The sequence below is a fragment of the Aethalodelphis obliquidens genome, unplaced genomic scaffold, assembly GCF_003676395.1.
Source record: "Aethalodelphis obliquidens isolate GAN/ISIS:26980383/991018 unplaced genomic scaffold, ASM367639v1 scaffold34, whole genome shotgun sequence".
Taxonomy (NCBI): Eukaryota; Metazoa; Chordata; class Mammalia; order Artiodactyla; family Delphinidae; genus Aethalodelphis; species Aethalodelphis obliquidens.
The window spans coordinates 16069415-16088417 of NW_020837978.1; the positions used below are offsets into that span (position 1 = coordinate 16069415).

General features: G+C 40.3%; 1 protein-coding gene across 6 annotated transcripts in view; it reads left to right on the plus strand.

The window, feature by feature from the left end:
• The first annotated feature begins 7201 nt into the window (after positions 1-7201).
• The window catches only part of CDKAL1 (CDKAL1 threonylcarbamoyladenosine tRNA methylthiotransferase), a 665364-nt gene continuing 653562 nt past the window's right edge, over positions 7202-19003 (plus strand). For 3 of the 6 annotated variants that reach the window (XM_027128491.1, XM_027128492.1, XM_027128496.1), the window contains exons 1-2: positions 7202-7284; positions 8120-8163. In XM_027128491.1, coding sequence (XP_026984292.1) covers positions 7232-7284; positions 8120-8163 — 97 coding nt within the window. In that variant the 5' untranslated portion in view covers positions 7202-7231. Of the gene's footprint in view, positions 7285-7382; positions 7797-8119; positions 8164-19003 lie in introns of those variants that run through there. The other 3 variants (XM_027128493.1, XM_027128495.1, XM_027128494.1) reach the window with 2 other exon arrangements.

Genomic DNA, 19003 nt, shown 5'->3' on the forward strand with positions numbered 1-19003 from the left:
AATGGAAATGGAAAATTACCATTTGTCAAATAGCACAGTAATAATTCTTGTCTACCAGAATCATTAAAGGATGCTAAAATGGTGGGCAAATACACTCTGGGAAACAGGATACTTATATACTCTCAAAGTATCTTCCCACGAGACACTTATTAATAATAATGGGAAAAATAGTAACTTTACATTGCAGAGGCCATGTTCAAAGTACATCACTGGTAAATGAGACCTATGAACATCATGTACCTCCTGATATGATGGGCTGAGAGGGGCGCAGCATCACTTCTGTAGTAGTATTGCCAAAAATTCGTAACCTGAATTTAGTCATCAGCAAACATCAGACCAACTCAAATTGAGGGACATTTTACAAAATAACTGATCTGTATTCTTCAAAAGTGTCAAAGTCAGGAAAGACAAAGGAAGAATGAAGAACAGTCATAGATTGGGTATCATATCAATGTTAATAGTATCGTATCAATGTTAATTTCCTGGTGTTGATAATTATTCTTTGGTTATGTAAAATGTTATCATCTGGGGAAGCTGGGTGAAGGTTATACATGAATTAATCGTAATAATTTTGCAACTTAAAAAAATCTAAAGTTATTTCAAAAGAAAAAAATAATAAAAGGCAAACAAATTAAGAATATACTGAAACCTGATTTCCCCCTTCTGCAATCTATTCCATCTCCATTGATAGCAATTACATTCTTCTTATAGTCCAGGCCCAAAACTTGGAAGTCAGCATCCTTTATTTCTCTTTTTTTCTCTTATACCCTAAATCCAGTCTACAGGAAATTCTATGGGTTGCGTCCTCAAATATGTCCAGAATCTAACCACTTCTTATCACCTCCTCCTCTTGCCTCCCTAGTCCAGGATGCCGTCAGTACCTGCCTGGATTATTGCAACAGCTTTCTAACTGACATCCTCGATCCACCCCTCCTCTCAAAACCTTCTGAAGCCTCCCATTTCTTCCAGAGTAAAAGCCAGAGTTCTGACTGTGGCCCATGAGGCCACACGTGATCTGATTTTGTTCACTCTGTGACATCTTTTCCTATTTCTTACTCCATTCCAACCACTCTGACCTTCCTGCTCTCTCTCTTTTTAAAAAAATTATTTATGTATTTATTTTTCTTGTAGTGTAGTTGACTTACAATACTATGTAAGTTTCAGGTATACAACATACAAGAATTTTGATTCACAATTTTTAAAGGTTATACTCCACTTATAGTTATAAAATATGGGCTGTATTCCCTGTGTTGTACGATATATCCTCATAGCTTATTTATTTTATATAGAGTAGTTTGTTCCTCTTAATCCCCTGCCCTTGTCCTGCCCCTCCCCCACTTCCCTCTCCCCACTGGTAACCACTAGTTTGTTCTCTAATACCTGAGTCTGTTTCTTTTTTGTTATATTAACTAGTTTTATTTCTTAGAGTCCACATATAAGTGGTATCATATAGAGTATTTGTCTTTCTGTCTGACTTATTTCACTAAGCATAATAATACTCTCCAGGTCCATCCATGTTGTTGCAAATGGCAAAATTTCATTCTTTTTTATGGCTGAGTTGTATTCCATCATATATATATATCACATCTTTATCCATTCATCTGTTGATGGACCCTGCTATCTCTTGAACATGGCAGGTGTGCTCTTCCCTTAGAGGCTTTCCAATGGCTGGTCCCTTTTACTTGAATGCTCTTTCCCCACACATTCCTTTGCTAACCTTCTCATCTTTTTCAAGCTTTTGCCTAAAGGTCTTTTTCTCAATGAGCCTACCAATGTAGGCTTAAAAATTGCAAGTCCATCTTAAAAATTGCAATCCTCACTCTTGGTTCTCCTTAATCTGCAGCAAATTTTTGGCCATTTTATCACCTCTGAACACAATATATAATTTTTATTTATATCATATTTATTATGTATTATCTATCTCTACCTGCTGTCATATGAACTGTTAAGAGGGCTGAGATCTTGGTCTGGTTTTTTTTTTCCCCCGGGGTGTTAAAACCGTCCTTGGTGCACTGTATATACTCAATAAATATATTATTATATAACTCAGTACGTTTGTTATTTGAGTCATGTATTACTGAAGGACAGAGAAAACATCATATGTCTCTTTCCCAATCAGGGAGTTAGACAACTGTTATAAATTGTTTAAAAGTTAAGAGAATATGTAAAAATAAGATGAGCCAGGACTCTTGGTTGCAAGTGAAAGAAATCCACTCAAGTTAGCTTCAGGGATAAAAAGGGGGATTTACTTGTTCACAGAACTGAAGAGCTCAGAAGTAAATCTAGCTCCAGGCATGTGGATGTGGGGGGCTTACAGCTGTCCTCAGAACTTACTGATTTCTCCCTACATCGCTCAGCTCTACTTTCCTCCGAAATAGCCTGGGTCTCAGGCAGGTGTTCTCCACGTGGTGGTCCTGGAAGCTCCAACCACAGATTCTCCCACTTGACTGAGAGCCCAGAATTCACTCTGGCCTGGCATGGGTTACCTGCCCTGAGGCAAGGGAATGTGGTGATCTCGTGGCTTTGGCCTGGGCCACAGAAACAGCCCCCAAACCACCCATAGTGAGAGTGGGAGAAGGAAAAGATACAGTTAATTACAGAAATGAGCCAAACCAATTTGTGTAAATTGATAGAATAGTTGACATTAGAAGTATAGCACTCTGACCTCTAGTGGTTAGATTACATGGAGAAAATTCAGCATTAGCCCAAAGACAACAGCAGGTTAATTTATTTCACATCATGTTTTATATAATCTTTTCTCCATTTATTTAAGAACATCAGTGTCCTTCCCTTTTATCCTCTACATTGAAGCATTCACCTCTTTGGGGCAAATTTTCTTTTGACCGTTCTTGTATCCTTTCTTTTTTCTCTATTTCTACAACCACCATCTTTCTTCTTGGTTTCATATTTAGACCACTGTGATAATCTCCAAACTTATTTACTTAGTTTTAATCCTTTACGAAAACAAACACCTGAAAAGCCTTGCTTAAAAACTGCTTTAGTTGTATGGTGTCCAGTTGGGGAATTTATTCTGACAATTTATCAGATCCAATAAAAATCCCTGGGTCTAGCATTAATTTTCATGTGCCCCCTCATCCTTTTGTAATTAAGAAATTCCAGTTAGCTTTCCACCACATGCGGTGGGAAGCTAACATAAATAATAATATATTTGCATAATACATGTTGACCTGCTGAACTTTAGAAATTGAGAACACATACTTTTCTTATCTCATATATAATAGATTAATCCATTTTAAATTTCATTCTACTAAACTTATCTAATATTCTACACAGAAAATTTCATATACACTTACTATCATTTTTCAAGAGTGAATTAAATGCATGATTTATTTATCATAAAAAGATACTGATTGGAACAAATTTATAAGTACATTAGCTAATTACTCAAATCATAAGCTAAATCTAAAATATGTGCTTCTAAAAACAAAAAAAAACAAAAATAAGATATGTACTCTTAAATTTTTTTTTAATTAATTAATTAATATTTTGGTTTTTATTTTTGCGTTTGTTCTTCATTGCTGCGTGCAGGCTTTCTCTAGTTGCGGCGAGCAGGGGCTGTTCTTTGTTTCAGTGCGCAGGCTTCTCATTGTGGTGGCTTCTCTTGTTGCAGACCACAGGCTCTAGGGCACACGGGCTTCAGTAGTTGTGGCACAAAGGCTCAGTAGTTGTGGAGCACAGGTTTAGTTGCTCTGTGGCATGTGGGATCTTCCCGGACCAGGGCTCGAACCTGTGTCCCCTGCACTGGCAGGTGGATTCTTAACCACTGCGCCACCAGGGAAGTCCCTGTGCTCCTAAATTTTTATAACTTTATTTTATTCTTTCTTGATTAGTGGCTGAGACGGTAAGAATTCTCTAACTTCATTATTGCCCACATTTTCTCTTCGATTTTCACTGTAAAGAATATTAAAAGATTGAGTTAATTACTCTGAAGGTTTATAGATTTTATTGCACATTTCCCTTATCATTCTTTTCTTTTTTCTCTCCAATGTTTTTCTTTATTTGAAATTTCGCATTTTTAATGAAAGTATACCGTTTCTTTCTTCTGAAGTATAGAGTAAAAAAAAAAAAAAGTCCCTGAAGTCAGACTGTTTGAGCTTCAGTTTTCTCCTCTGTAAAAAGGGGATAATGAGGATAATAATAATACTCCTAATTTATAGGATTACTTACAGAGTCATAGTGATGAAAACATTTGATAATTCACATAGAGGGCTTAGGATGCTCACTGGCACACACATATAAGGTCTCAAAAAATGTTAGGTTTTACTATTATTTTATAGATTCACTTGCATTTTTAGCATGTCTTTGTATACACGAATTGGTTTGTCTACCACCAACATTTATAAAGCATTTAATATTATATTGTTGGCTGAAAAAACAATAACAATATGGAGCGTCTATTCTTGTGAAGTTTACAATCTAATTTGAGAAACAAGGCATAAATATTTAAAATTTGTAAACAAAATGTGGTATATACATACCATGGAATATCATTTAGCCTTAAAAAGAAAGGATATTTGACATGCTACAACACGGATGAACCTCAAAGACATTATACTAAGTGAATTAAGCCAGTAACAAAAGGACAAATACTGTATGATTCCCCTTATATGAGGAACCTATAGTAGTCAGATTCATACAGACAGAAAGTAGAATGGTGGTCATCAGGGGCTGGGGAAAGGGGGATTAGGGACTTACTGTTTAACAGGTTGAGAGTTTAAGTTTGGGGAGATGCAAGTGTTCTGGAGATGGATGGCTGCACAAAAATGTGAATGTACTCAGTGCTACTGAACTGTACACTTAAAAACAGTTAAAATGGTAAATTTTATGTTACGTATATCTTGTAATAAAAAGATTTAAAATTTAAATATTCATATGAAAGAAAATATTACAGTGTAACAGATAAACCACTAAATTATAAATTATCAAATGTCATTTTATTTATAAAATGCATCCACTTATTTTTTGAATAAATAATACATCTTCATGGTCCAAAAATAAAAGGTACAAAATGATATACAGGGAAAAGCAAATCTTCCTTTAGCCACTCAGTTCCTTTTCCCAGAGACATGACTCCATTACCAATTATTTATATATTCTGCCACAGATTTTATACATGTCTAAAACTGTAGTTATAACTATAGTCATACACTCTATGCACTACGTTGCAAATTTCTTTTTCCACTTAAGAATAGATAGTGCATTAAATGCAAGCTTTTTCTTTTTCAGGAGCTGTAGACACCGTAAAGATCTTTAACCAATTCCCTACTGAGAAGCCAGAGAGAGTTTTCAGTCTTTTGCTATTGCAAGCAATCTTTCAAAGAATAATCTGGCACATATGTCATTTTGTATAACGGTGAGCATTTCCATAAGTTAAATTCCTAGAGGTAGTGTCACTGGCTTTTCAAATAATTCAGATTAAAACTGCCTAAAGAGACAGATTTCACCAAAGAAGTACTGGTGTCAGTTGCTTTATCTCCAAACTTGGAAACTTCCTTGTATCCTCATCTACACCTATCAGTCTCTAAGTCCTGCTGATTTTACCTCCTCAGTCTCTTCTGTCCTCCCTTTTCATTTTCCCATTGCTCACAACAACTTGATTTAGGCTTTTCACTATTTTTTTCATGTGTGAAATGTTGTCCTCAAACCCATCCTCCTGAGAGAATATTCTGCTCAGACATTTTCATGCTACCCGATACATCCAGGATTAGGTCTAATGTCTTTATTTTAGCAAACAAGGCTCACCTTAATCTGATCCTTGCACTTTCCTTTCCAGCCTTCTCTGCTATCATCCAACTTTACTCTTTTTTGCTTTTATAATGTACAATAGTTTATAGTTTCAAGCCCCCATGCATTGGCCCTCACTGTCTCCCCAGCCTGGAATACCTTTGTCCATTTCCCTCACTTCACCCCTGGGGGAAGTCCTGATCTCTCTGTTGTGCTCCACAGGCCTCTTGCATTCATCTTCCATAGGGATTGCTATTCTCTACTGAAGCTATATCCTTGCAGCAGCCTGAAAGGGTGGTAGGGAGTGTCTTTCTTCTTTTCTAGCTCCAGCATCCAGCAAGTGCATATCATATGGTATGCACTCAATGAAATTTGTTTGAACTTAACCAGATCTTGGGGAGAAGGGGTACAATCATTCATTGATTCAACATGTTTATTGAGAGGCTATTAAGTGCAAGATTATGAGCTAGGCAGTGGGATGACCACCAAGAAGAAGGTTATGAGCTAGACAGTGGGATGACAACCAAGAAGAAGGGCCTACTTTTGGTCTAGTGAAAGAGATGGGGCAACATAAACACACAATTCTAATTCAGCTGCGTGAAGACTGCTGTGGACCTTAGGTCACAGTTCAAATTTTTTTTTTTGGATGAGCAAAGCGTGCCATTTTAGCTAGAGGGAAATGCACTAGGAAAGTCATTTACAAAATAAGTCAATTGCCCCAAATCACTGTGAAACGCACAGTCACGCATAATTTCGACTTCCTTTCATGTCTATTGTCTTCACTTTCTAAAGTGGAAATGCTTTTCTGGTAAACAAGGTCAGTGTCTGGGGTAAAGAATAATAAGGTGAGATAACTCATGTAAGGTAACCAGGTCAGAATCTGTATATACTCCATGAAAGTTGTCTTTCTCTGCTAAACTGCTGCTCCTAGACTGTCTTCTAAGCATTAAAACCAACCAACCAACAAACAAAAAACAACAAAAAACCTTGCTTGGTGTTAAATGATCTATATTAAGTTTAATCCAACTGTTATCTTTTTACCCTTCTCCATTTTCTTTAATATGACCTCTTTTCACAAAAGGTCGAGGAAGCTGGTAAAATGTAATGAGAAGAGCAGATTCTCTGGGAGTCCGGCAGAGTTGGGTTTAGCACAGAGGACAGTCACTACTACTAGAATCACTTTGGGCACGTAATCAAACTCCCAGTTTCCTCTTTTGTAAAATAAGTATAATAATAAATGAGGAGATAATGTTTATGGAAAGCTCTGAACACAGTACTCGACACGTAGTAAGAGCTCAGGAGAAGTTAGCTATTAAACGATTCTAAGAACTCGAGGTCTTGAAGGTATTATTTTCGTTCTGGCAACCAAAAGAATCGTTAAATGAAATCATTATCAAACCAAGTTGAACCTGAACGCGCACTTCCAGTAATTTGATCTCTCTGGGCCACCGTCTGCGAGCATGCGTAAAAAAGCGTGGCGGGACGTATGTGTCATGGCGAGCTCCATCTAAAGTCGCTGCAGTTTCCGGAGAGTGGCGTGTAGGTTCTCTTACTTTTGGCTGGCTTGTTGTTTCGTGACTGCTGGGTAAGGGTGGCGGGTGGATCAGTGTGGGGCAGAGTTTGGCCAGAGTTCTTTTTACGGCTGGAGCCTTGTTTCCCCAGTTTTAGTCTTTCTCGGGAGGTTTGCTGGTTTGTTTCGCAGTTAAAAGGGAACTTACCAGCTGAGCTGGGGGAATTGGGAGGCAGGTAGCGCTGCGAGAAGTGAGGACGGGTCTTTGGCCTTACGTGCTGCAGGGCTGTAAGGAGTATTTAAGGGAACTCGTTGCGTATTGTCAAATCTAACTTCATTCGTTTTACCACTTTCTGCGTTAGTGAGTTTGTGGGACGGGACAAGGCTTTCACAGTTACCTAGCTTTCACAGAGCTGTCTCTCAGAAATTTAAACTGAAGTTGGTTTGAAGATTAGGTGTCTTGATTTTTCACTTTTCTTTCTTGTTTACTGATAAAACCTCTTTCTGAATCTCGGGACGATACGTGTCTTTCGTGTGTCAGGTGATGCGGATACTTACTTAATTGCCATATTTCTGTTTTGTAGTTCTCGGTATTACTTGAATCACGCAGACGTGTTGTAGTGCTGGATAGTATTTATTAACTACGGCCAGACGCTGGATCTCAGTCATAGCAAATGTGGCAGATGTTAACACACCTGGCCTAATCAGAAAGAAATTGGGAGTAATATGGAACATCATTAACCCTGATGTATAAAGTAGCCTTTTATGGAGTTTAATCCCTTTTAGGTAGTTTTAAAGAGCCCTTACCGTGGTTTTGTGAAGTTGTTGCGAGCTTGCTTTTTCTAATCAGTTTTCATTTTCCAGACTCATCTTTCAAGAAGATTTGAGACTAATTGCGAATAATCAAGGTACTCATTTATTTTAAGCCTTTTATGTTGGAGTGACGTGTTACATATTATAACGTGCAGAAAGGTAGCCTAATTTTAATTTCTTAGTGATTTTGCCACCATCATTATCTGGAAACGCCAAGATCTCCCTATCACTAAATCCAAGAAACGTTTTCATTCATTTTACTTAACTTTGCATTACCTGCATTGAGCAGCGCTGACCGTGTCCACCTCTTTCACATGCTCGCTTCCTTTTCCTTTTGTGACCCACTGATTTTCTTCTTCTCTAGTGGCTTCTTCTTGATCTCCATTATAGGCTGGTTCTCTTCCGTATGGCAGGTAAACATGGAGTTCCTTAAGGCTTGGTCCTGTCCTCTTTCCAATTAGAAGAGGTTCTGTTCTCTTTCTCTGGGTGAGCTAATGCACAACCTCATCAACATTGTTGTTCTCTGTCTTTTTTATTCTAGCCATCCTAGTGTGTGTGAAGTGGTGTCTCGTTGTGATTTTGATTTGTATTTTCTTGATAGCTAATGATGTTGACATCTCATCATGTTATTGGTCGTTTGTATATCTTCTTTGGAGAAATGTCTGTTCAAATCCTTTTTTCATTGGGTTATTTTTCTGTTGTTGAGTTGTAAGTGTTCTGTATGTATTCTGATACCAGACCTTTATCAGACATTTGATTTGCAAATATTTTCTCCAATTGTATGAGCTTTCTTTTTACTTTCTTGATAGTGTCCTTTGAAGCGTGAAAGTCTTAAATCTGAAAGTCTTACATGTAAGTCCAGTCTGTTTTCTCTTTTGTTGCTTATTCTTTTGGTGTCATAACTAAGAAACCAGTGCTTAATCTAATGTCATGAACATTTACACCTGTCTTATCTTCTAAGAGTTTTATAGCATTAGTTCTTAAATTTAGGTCTGCAATCAATTTGAGTTAATTTTTGTATGTGATGTGAAGTAGGAATCCAACTTCATTCTTTGCATGTGGCTATCCAGTTGTCCCAGCACCATTTGTTGAAAACACTACTCTTCTCCCCATTGAATTTTCTTGGCACCCTTGTTGAAAATCAGCTGACCAGGTAATACATTTTTGACAAGCATTCTGGATGATTTTTGTGAAAGAATAACTCTAGGACGGTGATTCTCAAACTGTAGTGCACATCACAGTCACCTGGAGGGCGTGTTAAAGATTGCTGAGCTTTACTCAGAGTATCTGGTTCAGTAGATTTTGGGTGGGACCCCAGACTTCTCATTTCTAACAAGTTCCCCAGTGACCCTAATTGTGCTGGTGTGGGAACCGCACTGTGAAAACTACTGGCGTAGGACTTTGGTTCACAACTGTGGCAACACATATGAGAATTACTGGAAAGTTTTAAAAAATATTGATGTCCAGGCTCCGTTCTAGCGATTGGTTCAACTAGCGCAGGGCTCAGTTGTCGGTAATTTTCCATAGCTCCTCAGGTGACTATAATGAACACTCAAGACTGAGAACCTTTGCTGTAGGAGAACAGTGGTTCTCAATCAGAGGTGTATAGTGGAATCACCTGGGCAGGTTTTACCTTCCCATCCTTAAATTCCTCTCTGGAGAATGGGGCCTGGGTAGTTGCTGTTCTAAAGGTCTCCTAATAAATCACCTCTGTAAGTAACCAGTACTCTATGTTATTCTCTCTTCATCATTTTCAATATCTCCTTTTTTCACTACTGTTTTTATTTCCTTTATTAAACTTGATTTCCTCTACCTTTGAGAAAAAACTTTCTACGATCCGGTTCCATTTAACTACTATCTTGTTTTCCTTTTATTCTCAAACTTTCATTATTATTCACTTAGTTAATAATTTCTGAAGGCTAACATTTCCATTTACCAGTTCGTTGGCAGTAAGAACTTAAGCTGATTAATAGTGATGAGTGAGTTTGTTCAGGTGCTTATTATATGCAGCCAGGTTTAGGAACCTCTGCATTATATATTTGTCTCTTTTGTCTCCCTAGAGTGAATTTCTGGAAATGGAATTGCTGGGCAAAAAGATATGTGTGTTAAAGTTTGACATGTATTGCCAGATTGCCCTTCAGAAAGGGTATGTCAGTTTTACCATGCTTTCTGCTAACAGTTGGGTGTTTGTCAGTCTTTGTTATCAGTTGGGTAGATGGAAAATAACTCCTTGTTTAAACACATGCCCTTAGTGTGTTTGAGCATTCTTTCCTATGCTTAACGGCTATTTGCATTTCTTAAGTGTGTTGCCGGTTTTGCCTTTGCCCATTTTTTTCTGGAATGTTTTTCTTTCTTAGGGTTGCCTTAGACTCTTGTATTATTTGTGCCTTGCCAATGAGGCAGAGCCATGTGGGGAGAGCTTGGTGTTGAGAGAGGGCCTAGGTTCTAATTTTAGCTCTATCAGTGGACAAATCTTTTAGCTCCTCTGGACTTCAGTTCTGTAAAATAAGAGGCTTAGCAGTGTTCTTGCTTCCCTAACTCTGATATTGTATGTCTACTGCGGTGGACCCCTCTCATCTCTCTTCTTGCATACTATTTCCCTTCAGTGGATCCATAAGCAATTGTGTATGGGATGTAAATATTGTGTAATTAAAAAAAATTAATATGTCATTCAATTTATAATCCTTCAGTAGTTCTTCAGTAACACTGAAAGGCACTACCTGGTCTTAGCCTTTCTCACTTAACTTTGTTATTTCACAGAGTCATAGTTTATAGAAGAAGCCATAGGGGTTAGGTATTTATTTCACCTTCCCACCTACTGTAAGAATTTCCTCCTATGTTACAGAAAGGCTAGCTAAATTCAGCTTAAGCAAGTGTTTATTTATCCATTCATTCAACAGATATCCTGTGCCTGCTGTGTGCTAGGCATTGTTACAGGTGTTGTAGATACAGTGGTGAAAAAGAAGTGACACCCTTGTTCTCATGGCGCTTACACTGTAGTGAAAAAGACAGGTGCACTTATATACCTACCTGGACTCAGGTAGGTAAGTGTTATGAAGAAAAATGAAGCATAAAGGGGGTTAGAGGCCGGTGAGAATGTGTGGGATGCCTAATCAGTGTGTGCTTATTTTAGATAGGGTGACTAGGAAAAGGCCTCTCCAAGGTGTCATTTGAGTAGAGAAGTAGGCAGCAAGGCATACGAATATCTGGGGATGATATTCAAGGCAGAGGAAGAGCAAGTGTGAAGGCCCTGAGTCAGAAGCTAGTTTGGCCTGCTCAGAGAATGTCTGAAAGATTATTATAGTTGGGGCAGAGTGGGAGGTAGCAGAGGGGGCATATTTTGTTAGACCGGGTAGTGTACAGTAAAAAGTATTTATTGAGAAGCTGCAGTGTGCTAGACAGTTCTAGGCACCACCTGGGATAAAGCAGTGAGCAAAGCACCCAAAAGCCTTTACCTCCCCCTGCCCCCCCATCCCCCTAAGAGTGTATATCCTAGTAGAAAGAGATAGTAAACAAAATAATGAAGGTATTTTCATGGAGGAAGAAATTTTCCTCTACCCTTCTAGGTTCTTCTGGCTGGTCTAGAATTAAACTGACAGATTAACAGGAGGCTAATCAAATGAAAGTTTAATAACATGCATACGTGGGAGAGACCCAGGCAAACAGTAACTCTCCCAAGTGGTTGAAACCGTTGCCTTAAACCCTTCTGTCTTCAGCTAAAGACAAAAGAGGATCTTGGGGTAGTGGTTTGGGACCTCAGAGAGGAGGAAGGCAGTTGCCATGCCGTGGAAAAGCAAATGTTTGGTAACAGAGGAATTTTAACAAACAGACTTTGCTAGGTTCCTCTCTGTCTGCACACGTAGTTCATACTCTAGTTATCTGTGGTGATTACTCCCTTCCTGGAACAGGTGCTCTGTTTACACTCTTTTAGGCATTTACGGGGAAGGTCAGAGTTTCTTCCTGAATCTTTTGGTCCTTGATTGTTTTCAGCTCAAAATAATCTGCGTGGCAAGCAGACATTTTGGGGTGGCAAGTTTACTCCCCTGTAATATCTAAGCAGGTGGTGAACTGCTGTGGTAAGGAAACAAGGCAGGGAAGGCGGATAGGAGGCGTGTGTACGTGGTGAGGTGGGAGTTGCTCAGGAAGACCTCACTGGTGACATTTGAACAAAGTCCCAAAGGGCTTGAAGGCATTCCAGGCAAGACGAAGACCTTGAGATGAGTGTGTGCCTGGTGGGTGTGAACTAGCCAGGATGCCCGTGTGGCTGAGTGGAGTGAGAGGGGAGAGCGGTAGGAAGTGGGGTCACAGAGGTAACAGGAAGCTGATTATGTCCTAGTAGAACTCTGTAGCAGTTTTTACTCTGGGGCTTTTTACTCTGAGATGGAATACCAAGGGAAGGTTTTGATCAGAAGCCTGAGAAGAATTTAGGTTTTAAAGGGATCCCTGGCTTACGTGCTGCAAGTGTCCTTCGGGAATTAAGGGTAGAAGCAGGGTGACTATTACAGTAATCCAGGCAAGAGTTACTGTTGGTTTGGACCAAGAATGTAACAGTGGGTATGGTCAGAAGTAGATTCTGAATATATTTGGAAGGTCAAGCCAGCAGGCTTTTGTTGGTGGGTTGGATTTAGGGTGAAGGAAAGAGACAAGTCAGGGATGGATCCAGGATTTTTGGCCTGAGTGGGTGGAAGGTTGGGATTGCCTTTAAGCGAGATGGGGAAAGTTCTGGGAGGATCTGGTGTGATGTTGTTGGTTGCAGGTGGGGTAAGGTGGGGAGAGGATCAAGAGTTTTGTTTTTGACCTTTTAATTCTGAAATAACTATTAGACATTCAAGCAGGGTGTTGAATAGGCAGTTGGACATCTGAGCCTGAAGTTCGGGGGGGACTGGGGCTGGTCATATAAGCATACAGTTGGTATTGCAAGGCCTTGGGACTGGATGAGATCACCTAGGGTGTGTCTGTTAACTAGAGAAGTCAAGTCCTATAACGGAGCCCTGGGGGCATTCCGACGTTGAGAAGTTGGAGAGTTGAGGAGGAACCAGCAAAGGAGACTTGGGGAGTGGTTGACATGGTAGGAGGAGAACTCAGAGTGTGGGATTCCAGGAGCCAGTGAAGAAGATCGCTTTAGGAGGGAATGCATAGACCGTAGTGTCAGATGCTGCAGACCAGGTCAGGCGAGATGGCTGAGAATTGACCACCGTGTACACTGTTGTGAGTCACTGAAATCAGGACAGCAGTTTTGGTGGAGTGGTCGGGGTGAAAGCCCAGTTTAGTAGAGAATGGGAGGGGGAGATTGGAGACAGTTCTTGCAAGGACTTTTCTTTTCTTTCTTTTTTTTTTTTTTTTTTTTTTTTTTTTGCGGTGTGTGGGCCTCTCACTGTTGTGGCCTCTCCCGTTGCAGAACACAGGCTCCGGACGTGCAGGCTCAGCGGCCATGGCTCACGGGCCCAGCCGCTCCGCGCGGCATGTGGGATCCTCCCAGACCGGGGCACGAACACGTGTCCCCTGCACCAGCAGGTGGACTCTCAACCACTGCGCCACCAGGGAAGCCCAGGAGTTTTCTTTTAAAGGAGAGAAATGTGGTGGAGTTAGTAGGTAGAGGAAGTGGGGTCCGGATAAGGTTTTTGTTTTTCAAATGGGAGAAATAACAGTATGTTTATACCCAGATAGTAATGATTCAGTAAAGAGACAATTAGTGATGATGCAAGAAGAGGAAGCATGGCTGGAATTCTGTGCTGGAGCAGGTCAGAGTAGAGGGATTGCTCTAAGCGGGGTGGGCAGTTCATTCAGTGTAACAGATTGATATGTGGGCAAAGACCCAGTTCCCAGTAAGAGAATGAAGTCATCCATGTGTACAGAATATGGGAGGGGATCTGAGGGTTGGCTTCATTCAGGCCTTCTGTTTTCAGTACTGTCTGCAGCCTCATGAAGAGGAGATCTGTGAGGAATTAATTTTCAGAAAACTCCTAAGATCAGCGAGTTTAAGTTTCTTCACCACAGCGCTTCCCAGTCTTTGCTCTACTAATGCATACTGGGAGCCTGTCTGTCTTCCCAGACGCAGACTGTCCCAAATTTATTTGACCACAGAACTGTGTCTTCACTTAGTCAATAAATAGAACGAATTTGGGAAAGACTAACCTAGTTCATTTCACCTCACCTATAGTTTGCTGAGTCGGCCAGGGCTCTCTTTCACAAGAACAGAAGCCCCAACTCAAATGAATTTGAGCCACAGAGGGAGTTTATTAGCTCACGTGACTGGGCAGGGCAGGGCTGCATCTGGCTGCAGGCATTGGTTGGACCCAGTTGCTCAAATAATGTCAGTGTTGCTCGTTGTCTCTCCAGCTCTTAGAAGCCTTTCCTGCCTTGGGTAGGTTTCTGCTTTGTGGCAGGCAAGACGGCCCCCAGTATCCTCAAGTTGACAGCCTCCTAACTTAGTCACTTCAGTGAAAGAGCAGCCAGCTCTCCTGTTAGCCCTGGCACAGAAGTTCTCGTGATGATTCTCATTGGCTCGGCTTGTCATGTCCAAACCTGCACCAATCATTGTGGCCCAGAGGATGAATTACTCTGGCACATGGGGCTCATGTGCCGTGGCTGCATCTGGGGAAGGAGGAGGCCTGTGACTGATAGTCCTACCCTAACCACATGGTATGGGTGTTCACTATCATTTACACAGTTCTTGACTGATTGCCATCTGGGCTATTTCTGATCTTTTGTTCTTCTAAGCAATGTAAAGCTAGCTGAGATTTGAACACAGATTTGTCTGATTTACAGGGCCTAGTTTGTCATACTTGTAAAGAGTGCATTACAGCCAAGGGCACAAAATGAGCCTGGCTGGAAATGCTCTGTTAATGGAAAGATGGGAATCTGACAGATGAAGAGAAGGAAAATTCATCAGAAAGGCTCGAGACCAGAGGAGAGTGTAGGACCCTTAACACTGGTTTAGGCGACCCGGATGAAAAGCGGTCGTTCCGGGTAATTAAGTAGGCCGTAGCGTCTCGCACAGCACGTGGGCTCAGGCTCATCTGCCGTGGAGTCTTTGAGCTGCTTTGGGTGAGTTAGCTTCTCTGTGTTTTAGATTACTCTTCATTTTTTTTTTATTTGGCTGTGCCACGTGGCTTATGGGATTTTAGTTCCCCGACCAGGGATGGAACCCAGGTCCTCGGCAGTGAGAGTGTGGAGTCCTAACCATTGGACAGCCAGGGAATTCCCTGGATTACTCTTTAAAGTGAGCATAACACCACCACCTACCTCCTGGAGTTGTTGTGAATGGTTAATGAGATGAAGCTGTGAAGCCCTTGCTTCCTGTCTGGACACAGTATTAGTGGAGGTCTGCCAGTAAGTGTCCTCAAGTATCGGCAGACCTCGTTTTCTTGTGCTTCACTTTACTGTGCTTCGCAGGTGTTGCCTTTTTTTTGTTTTTACACATTGAAGCTTTGTGGCAACCTGGCATCCAGCATGTCTGTTGATGCCATTTTTCCGACAGCACTTACTCTGTGTCTCTGTGCCACATTTTGGTAATCCTCGCAGTATTTCAGACTCTTTCATTATTGTTATATTTGTTATGGTGATCTGTAATCATTTATCTTTGTTACTCTTGTAATTGTTTTGGGGCGCCTTGAACTACGCCTGTATGAGATAGTGAACTTTATTGGTAAATGTGTGCTCCTGCTTAAACCAACTGGCCCTTCCCCCACCTCTCCCCCTTTCCTCGTGCCTCCTTATTCCCTGAGACTCACCAATACTGAAATTAGGCCAGTTAATAACCTGGCAGTGGCCTCTAAGTGTCCAAGTGAAAGGAAGAATTGCGTGTCTCTCAGTTTAAATAAACTAGAAGTGATTAAGCTTAATGAGGAAGCCGAGATAGCCTGAAAGCTAGGCTTCTTGTGCCAGTTAGCCAAATTGCGAATGTAAAGGAAGAGTTCTTGAGGGATATTAAAACAGATCCTCCAGTGAACACATGGATGATAAAAAAGCAAAACAGCCTTATTGCTGATATGGAGAAAGTTTGAGTGGTATGGATAGAAGATCAAACCAGCTGCAACGTTCCCTTAAGCTAAAGCCTAATCCTGAGCAAGGCCCTAACTCTGTTCAATTCGGTGCAGGCTGATAGAGGTGAGGAAGCTACAGAAGAAACGTTTGAAGCTAGCAGAGGTTGGTTCATGAGATTTAAGGAAAGAAGCCGTCTCCATACGTAAAAGTGCAAGGTGAAGAAGCAAGTGCTGATGGAGAAGCTGCAGCAAGTTACCCAGAAGGTCCAGAAGATCTAGCTAAGATAATTACAGTGGCTCAGTGCCTGGTTTCAGAACTTCAAAGGACAGGCTGACTCTCTTGTCAGGGGCTAATACAGCTGATAATGATAAGTTGAAGCCAGTGCTCATTTCCCGTTCCGGAAATCCTAGGGCCCTTAAGAATTATACTAAATCTTCCCTGCCTGTGCTCTATAAATGGAACAACAAAGCCTGGATGACAGCACATCTGTTTATGACATGGTTTACTGAATACTTTAAGGCCACTATTGAGACCTACTGCCTAGAAAAAACATTCCTTTGAAAATATTAACTGCTCATTGACAGTACACCTGGTCACCCAAGAGCTCTGATGGAGATATACAAAGAGATTAATGTTTTTCATGCTGCCAACACAGCATCCATTCCGCAGCCCATGGGTCAAGTAGTAATTTTGGCTTTCAAGTGTTACTATTGAAGAACTATATTTTATAAGGCTAAGCTGCTATAGATAGTGATTCCTCTGATGGATCTGGGCAAAGTAGATTGAAAACCTTCTGGAAAGGATTCACCATTCTAGGGGCCATTGAGGACATTTGTGATTCATAGGAGGAGGTCAAAATTTCAACATTAACAGGAGTTTGGAACAAGTCGATTCCAACTTTCATGGATGACTTTGAGGCGTTCAAGGTTTCGTGGAGGAGATAACTGCGGATGTGGTGGAATTAGCAAGAGAACTAGAATTAGAAGTGGCGTCTGAAAATGTGACTGAATTGCTGCGATCTCATGGTAAAACGTGGATGGACGAGGAGTTGCTTCTTATGGATGAGCAAGGAAAGTGATCTCTTGAGATGGAATCTACTCCTGGTGAAGATGCTGTGAAGATTGTTGAAATGACAACAAAGGATTTAGAATATTACGTAAACTTAGTTAATAAAGCAGAGGCAAGGTTTGAAAGAATCGACTTTAATTTCAAAAGAAGCTCTACTGTGGGTAAGATGCTGTCAAACAGCATTGCATGCTTATAGAGAAAGTGTTCATGAAAGGAAGAGTCAATTGATGAGGCAGACGTCACTGTTCTCTTATTTTAAGAAATTCCCACAGCCACCCCCCTTCAGCAGCCGCCACCCTGACCAGTCAGTAGCCATCAACATGGAGGCAAGACCCTCCACCAGCAAAAAGATTATAATTCTCTGAAGGCTCGGATGGTGGTTAACTTTTTTTTAGCAACAAAGTATTTTAAAATTAAGGCATATACATAGTTTTTTTAGATATAATGCTATTTCACACTTAATAGACTACAGTATAGTGTAAACGTAACTTTTATGTGCACTGGAAAATCACAAAATTCATGTGACTAGCTTCATTATGACATTCGCCTTATGGTGGTGGTCTGGAGCTGAACCTGCAGTTATCTTTGAGTTATGCCTGCACGTTTCATTTTTCAGGTAGCTTTTTTTCTTAAGTATTTTAACATAATTGTAGATTTACTTAGTTATAAAAATTATGTGGAGATGCTGTACACTTTACCCAGGTCTCCCCCAAAGGTAGCATCTTGCAAAACTGTAATATGTACCGTATCACAACCTGGATATCGACATGATGTGGTCAGGATGCAGAACATTTCCGTCACCACAAGGATCGCGCATACTGACCTCTCAAGTATGTTATATAAATGTAATCATACAGTAGATAACCTTTTGCACTTGGCTCTATTCACTGAACAGAATTCTCTGGCGATTCATCCAGGTTGTTACATGTGTCAATAGTTCATTCCTTTCTGTTGCTGAGTAGTATTCCATGGTATTGGATGTGCCTCAGTTTACTTAACCATTCAACCGTTGAAGGGCATCTGGGTTGTTTTCAAGTTTCAGCTCTTAGAAAGCTGCTGTAAATATTTATTTTAGGTTTTTGTGTGACTGTCTTAATATTTCTCCTGGACAAACACTTAGAAGTACAGTTGCTGGGTTGCACTGTAGTTTCATGATTAGTTTAAGAAAATGCCAAACTGTTTTCCAGAGCAGCTGTACCATTTTATATTCCCACCAGGGCTGTACGAGTGATCCAGTTTCTCCACATCCTGGCCAGCATTTAGTGTGATAGCTATGCAGTGCTATCTCATTGTGGTTTTAGTTTATATTTCTCTGATGGCTGGTCATGTTGAGTCTCTTTTCAGGTGCTTATTTTTCCCTCTGGATATCCTCTTAGGTGAAATATCTCTTTGTCTTTTGTCTATTTTCTAACTGAATTTTTTTCTTTTCTTTCTTTTTCCTTTTTTTTACTATTCTGTTTTGAGTTCTAGATACTAGTCCTTTGTCAGATATGTAGTTTGCAAATATGTTTTTCTCAGTCTACAGCTTGACGTCTCATCTCTCAAAAGGGTCTTTTGCAGAGTAAAAGTCTTTAATTTTGGTGATGTCTGGGCTTGTTAATTTTTCTTTTTATGGATGGTACTTTTGGTGTCAAGTCTAAAAACAACTCACTTAGTTCTAGATCCAGAAGACTTTCTCTTACGATTTTTTTCTATAAGTTTATAGTTTTGTTTTACGTTTTAGTCCAGGATCTATTTGAATTAAGTTTTGTATAAGGTGTGAGACTTAGGTGGTTGTTCATTTATTTGTCTATAAATGTCCAGTTGCTTGAGCAGAAATTATTGAAAAGGCTATCTTTTCCTCCACTGAATTGTGTTTTGCAGTTTTGTGTTTTTTTGGTG